The following is a 6,222-nucleotide window of genomic DNA, read 5'->3' as shown; positions in this document are numbered from 1 at the left end:
TGACTATATTATTATTATTATTATTATTATTATTATTATTATTATTATTATTATTTTTATTAAGGTACAATGCAGTTGGAAAAGCAGGATGCTATAAGCCCAAGAGCTCCAACAGGGAAAAATAGCCCAATGAGGAAATTAAATAAGGAAATAGATAGACCATATGAAAAGTGTTAAACAATTAGCATAAGATATTTCAAGAACAGTAACAACATTAAAACAGATCTTTCATATTCAAACTAAAAAAATAAACTTGTGTCTGCCTGTTCAACCTAAAAACATTGCTGCAAGTTTGAACTTTTGAAGTTCTACCAATTCCACTATTTGATTAGGAAGATTATATGAAAACCTACGAATAACAATAGGTGTCAAGGTGTTGTCCCAACATAATTACCTCCGCCAACGAAGTTGGAAGGAGGTTGTTTTTGCCCCTGTTTGTGTATTTGTGTGTGTTTGTTTGCGAACAGCTTCCTGGCCACAATTTTAATCGTAGAGTAATGAAACTTGCAGGGATTAAATTAGGTAAAAAGCTGGAAATTAATAAATTTTGGAAGGTCAAGGTCAAGGTCATGGTCAAGCAAAATGTCCAATTCACGTAATCGGCCATAAGTTTGGACATGGTTGTCACAGAGACTTCAAACTTGGCTCATATATGAGGGAATGAAAATCCACGCCATTTAATACATTTTAAGGTCAAAGGTCAAGTTAGAGCAAAAGGTCGGGAAATAAGCCGCTGCGGCGGAGGTCTTCTACAGACAATCAGGACACTTATTCTATGGCACCTCTTCTCTCAACATAGAAACATCCATTATATTTAAACCTCGGACCTTAATGGCATTTGAATTGGTCACATCTTTATAAAGGGATTCAGCCTGTTTTTCTCATAAAGGAAAACCTGGTCAACATAGTTTATAGGCCTATTCCATCTTGTAAGTTAAAATAACTCAAAGATGATTGTAGATATGCTGATCTAGAGAAACAAGAGGCTTCTCATCTTTGGAAAAGTAATAGATCAGATTCAACTTAGAATAACTATACTCATCTAAGATCTGTTGCTCAAAGAGTTTTGAGGTTAACGTGAATATGATTACAAATTGACCTTAAAAGAAACCCTTTCCGGTACAACCCAGGAACATAAATGGTGGGCTACCCTCAATTCTGCACTCTTCTGTGTAAATTTAACAGTTCCTCCTTTGCTTAAACCAGGTGTCTATGTCAATACCTGTCCAAGGAAAAAGGCAATATTATGCAGAGCAAAAATGTAATGAGTTTGATATTCATGTAACGCTCGTATATTAATGGGTTCATCTGGTTATATCACACTCCCCCTCGCAAGGGGTGTGGGGACGGATCTTCTATAACATGATAATTATCAAGTAAATAAATCTTGAAGGTATCTTAATTAATTCCTATACAATTCAGGAAAATAATTACTAAACAATAATTATATCACTTTTACTGAAAAAATTTCTTACAACTTCAAAATATAATACTTAAATTTTGCATAGTAACTAGAACAATTTACTGAAGCACCAAAATTCTATGGATAATTCTGATTGCATACAGTTAATGATAACTCCCCTCATTTTTAAATCCCCATATGAAACATGAAATTCATCTTGACTATTCAAGAGAATTTTGGACAAAAGACTTGAATAGGTATTATTGTCAGGCCATACCAATGATAAAGAGTAAACATCACTGGAAGACAATACCAATGGACTTTCAAACGTAAATAAGAAGGCGACATCATAAACCATTCGGTTTATATTTGCTTCTCCTACTGTATTGCCAGATGAGCTTTTTATCACCAACTGTATTTTCCAATATGTGTTCCACACACGATAAACCTGAAAGTCTCTACAAGTCCATTTGATTAAACCCACGTGAATATCCTTGTTGATCTTCAGACTACTTAATAATTCAGTTGTTCTGATTGTAACCGTTTTTATAGAATCATGACTTTCTTTACTTTCATCACTATCATTAACTTCATCACTATCAAAATTGCTTTCATCACTATCATAGGAGTCTTCTTCCATATAGCGTTCACAACAACCATGTTTACAGTAAGAATCATGATCCTTACTCATACGATCGTCTTCATCACTCTCGACAGTCTCTTCTTTTCTTTGGTTGATGTTCCCAATTGCTTTATTTGGAGCAATTTTAAAGGGGTCATCATAAACCCAGTTTCCTACACTTAATGCAACATGGTGATGCTGATGTTTGCTGTAGAAGATTCTCTTCTCTTGTTCAGGACTACAAATTGCCGGCAGTGAGACACTTCCGTCCTGCTTCAAGTTCTTCAAGATTGCATTTTTCTCGTCTGAAGTCAGAATATTTAAGGGCATCACATGTCGCTCAAAATCCTCTGAAGTCATTGTCAGAAACCTGACGTGCGGCAGCAATGTTTCAATATGCTGACGAAGGCCTTTGTGACTTCTAGTGAATCTTGATAGGTTATTTGACTGTGATGCTCCCCTAAAGGAAATAATTTAACATTAAGTAGATGCTTAAAAATATAGTATACAGTTCAAAAATTAAATAACAGACAAAAACAAATCTGTGTGACAAAAGAAAAAAAATACATATGTCTTCGATGTACTCAAAATCATTTACACCTAAAGTAAGTCATGAGAACAACAAAAGAATCTTCCCATGATTTTTCATTGGTTGCATTCAATTTCTTAATTTCTTAATTTATTATATTGCTGTTTTACAAGTTCTTTGAAATAAATTCAGATCACTGTTGTTTAATGCCCCTTACAACTTACACAATCTATCCCTGAAAATACATTTTCACAATTTCAAGTACTCGAGGATTCTTTTGTTTCTATTATATGCACTATATACAGTATAGTCAAATTACCATTGCATGAGTCCTTTGAAAACAGAAACTTCATCTGCACAAAGCTTCTGCTGCAGGAGATCCTTCATGCACTGCTGTGTGAGTTGGCCTAACCACGGAGAGGACAGAATCTCAATTGAGAAGTCTTCTACAACCTTGAATCAAAAATGCATAAGGTTTTTGAGACTATTTAGACAATTCACCTGATCCAAGGGATAAAGCATGTAATCATAATGAATGTCAAATATTGCATAAAAGTATATGTATACCTTTATATATATACATGAAAATAAGTACATGTATATATACATGAAAATTCTTTTAAGTGTGTACAACATAACATGCTATCAATTTCATTTATCAGGTATAATGGAAAAGATGAAATATTCTTCTAATTAAGTAGTTTACACAGAACATGCATAAACAGAACAAGTGAACATATTTTAATTAAGCACAACTGTTCCATTAACTTACTTTCCTACATTTCTCCTTCAGTTTTGAATCCTCAAACAGGAAAGACAATTCATAGATCATGATTAAATTATCTAAGTCCACATGTTCTTCAATATACTGTTGGGGTGAGAAAGAACATAAGGCTTTTTATTGATGATATTCAAGAGTCAATCAGTCTTACGATACTTTTTCAACAAGCTGTCTTAAAATGAGGTGGCTCAAGAGAAAACCAGCACAAACCAATACCACATTTACTCTTAACTTTAAAATCACGGATGAATCGCCAGTACAGTTACTGCTAATGCAACGTTAGTAGACTCAACAGTAAGTTTAACCCTCCTACAAACAATTCTTCATTCTACATAACTTTGCTAACACTTGCACTTTCTGTATATCTGTATATCAAGTCTCTTTTTATCAATACAGCTTCCAAACCTTTCTCCCTTCCAAACTTCTTCTATAAGGGAAAGTTAGTTCAGCAATCCTTAAAGACATTTCCACCTTGACTTTTAGACAATGAAGTCACTTGTTCTGAAGCACCTCTCCTTTCAACATACAAACGTCCATGATATTTAAACCTCAGACCTTGATGGCATTTTGAGCGGTGCTTTGCATTTGAATTGGTCACAACTTTATAAAGGGATTAAGCCTGTTTTTCCCATAAAGGAAAACCTGGTCAACATAGTTTATAGGCCTATTCCATCTTGTAAGTTAAAATAACTCAAAGATGATTGAAGACATTCTGATTCAGAGAAACCAGAGGCTTCTCATCTTTGGAAAAGTAATAGATCAGATCAACTTAAAATAACTATACTCATCTAAGATCTGTTGCACAAAGAGTTTTGAGGTTAAAGTGAATTTGATTACAAATTGACCTTAAAAGAAACCCTTTTCGGTACAACACAGGAGGATAAATGGTAGGCTACCCAAGAAACCCTTTCCGGTACAACCCAGGAGGATAAATGGTAGGCTACCCAAGAAACCCTTTCCGGTACAACCCAGGAGGATAAATGGTAGGCTACCCAAGAAACCCTTTCCGGTACAACCCAGGAGGATAAATGGTAGGCTACCCAAGAAACCCTTTCCGGTACAACCCAGAAGGATAAATGGTAGGCTACCCAAGAAACCCTTTCCGGTACAACCCAGAAGGATAAATGGTAGGCTACCCTCAATTCTGCACTCTTTTGTGTAAATTTAACAGTTCCTCCTTTGCTCAAACCAAGTGTCTGTCAATCCCAGTCCAAGGAAAACGGCAGTATTATGCAGAACAAATATGTAATGGGTTTGAAATTCGTGTAACGCTCATATATTAATGGGTTTATCTGGTTACATCACACTCCCCTTCACAAGGTGTGGGGGGACGGATACTCTACATGACAATTCTTAAATAAATAAATTTGTAGGTATCTTAATTAATTCCTTGTCATTCAGGCAAATAATTACTAAACTATAACTATATCACTTTTAATAAAAACTTACATACAACTTCAAAAAAGATTACATAAGCTTTACTATACTCCATTTTTTTATTGAAGCGCATTTGCATTTACTCTCAGCGGTGCCCTTTTAGTTTGGTAAAGTTTCCTACAAGATGATTGGTTGCAAGTATTTTGTCCAAATAGCATCATGTTTTCAAATAATAACTAAGTAATGTGAATCAAAACATATTTACTAACCTATATTTCTCCCTCGAATATAGGTTTTGTCAATTAATAATGTTAATAACAGAAGAGACTATAAAGTATTGTGATGCTAAGTCTAAATTAAATAACCCCATTCGCTGAAGCCAATGACAGGAGCATTTGTTTGGATGCGTGTAGCATAATTTTTTAACTTTAGACATATTTTAACACAAATTGGGATAAATTACACTAAACATAAGAAAAACATCAGCATTTTTTTTTTAATTACCAGAATCTATTGAAAACATGGAATTAATACCACTGGTTGTTGGTGAAAACTTGCGGAGAGGTAAAATGAACAGCCTAGTGCCTACTGTCAAATACCGAGGTGATGATGGGAGGGGGTAGGAGGGGTATCACGGTTGTAACTCAGTGAAATTATGAATTCATTTAATTGTGATTTATGCAATTTATGGAACACTACAGAGTACCCTCAAACTGAAAACATTGCTATTAATAAAATGTAAACCTTTGCAAAAAAAAAAAAAAAAAAAAAAAAAAAAAAAAAAAAAAAAAAAAATCATAGGCATACATACACCTAGCCTGACTTAAATCAAGCCTCAGCTAATGTTTACTGATACTCCTTATCTTAAAGAGTTAAGCAAAATTTGTTGCAATTGTAAAAAAAAAAAAAAAAAAAAAAAAAAATAATGTGCCCAAAAAATAAAGTCATGACAAGGGAAGTACATTATTATCATGTAAAAGAAAAAATAGCCTCTTCAGTTTTATCATCACATCTATCATAATTATATAACAAAAGGCTTCAGCATAAAAGCATATTATAAAGATATGTTTGAGGATACTGTATTGTTCCATAAATAACATAAAAATCATAATTAAACGAATTCATAATTTCACCGAGTTACAACCGTCAGGCCGCCCTAGGCTGCTCCTTTTACCTCACCGAAAGTTTTCACCAATAGCGAATTTCATCATTGCCATGGTTTTAGTAAAGTCTGGTATTCAAAGAAAGTAACGTTTTTCTTATGCTTAGTTTAATCTATCCCAATTTATGTTAAAATATGGGAAAAGTTACAAAATTATGCAGTGTGGATCCAAAAACAAGCTCCTGTCATTGACCTCAGGGTGTGCTATTAAATTTAGACTTGCCATCACAATACTTTATATCTTTATTCTTTAACATTATTTATTGACATTGACATAATTTATTTTCTGATGGAAAAATGTAGGTTAGTAAATAAGTTTAGATTCACATTACATAGTAGTTATTTTAAA

The 6,222-nt window shown here is 33.7% G+C and overlaps 1 protein-coding gene across 2 annotated transcripts in view; it reads right to left on the bottom strand.

Moving 5' to 3' along the window:
* Nucleotides 1–1,447: 1,447 nt before the first annotated feature.
* Nucleotides 1,448–6,222, bottom strand: part of LOC137660222 (uncharacterized) — an 87,955-nt gene continuing 83,180 nt past the window's right edge. For both annotated transcript variants that reach the window (XM_068394939.1, XM_068394940.1), the window contains 3 exons: nt 3,326–3,421; nt 2,873–3,006; nt 1,448–2,484 (listed from right to left, as the gene is read on the bottom strand). In XM_068394939.1, the coding sequence (XP_068251040.1) occupies nt 1,512–2,484; nt 2,873–3,006; nt 3,326–3,421 (1,203 nt within the window). In that variant the 3' untranslated portion in view covers nt 1,448–1,511. The remainder of the gene's footprint in view (nt 2,485–2,872; nt 3,007–3,325; nt 3,422–6,222) is intronic.

The sequence above is a fragment of the Palaemon carinicauda genome, chromosome 20, assembly GCF_036898095.1.
Source record: "Palaemon carinicauda isolate YSFRI2023 chromosome 20, ASM3689809v2, whole genome shotgun sequence".
Lineage (NCBI taxonomy): Eukaryota > Metazoa > Arthropoda > Malacostraca > Decapoda > Palaemonidae > Palaemon > Palaemon carinicauda.
The sequence above is the reverse complement of the archived record's forward strand: the minus strand, read 5'-3'. Positions and strand labels throughout refer to the sequence as shown.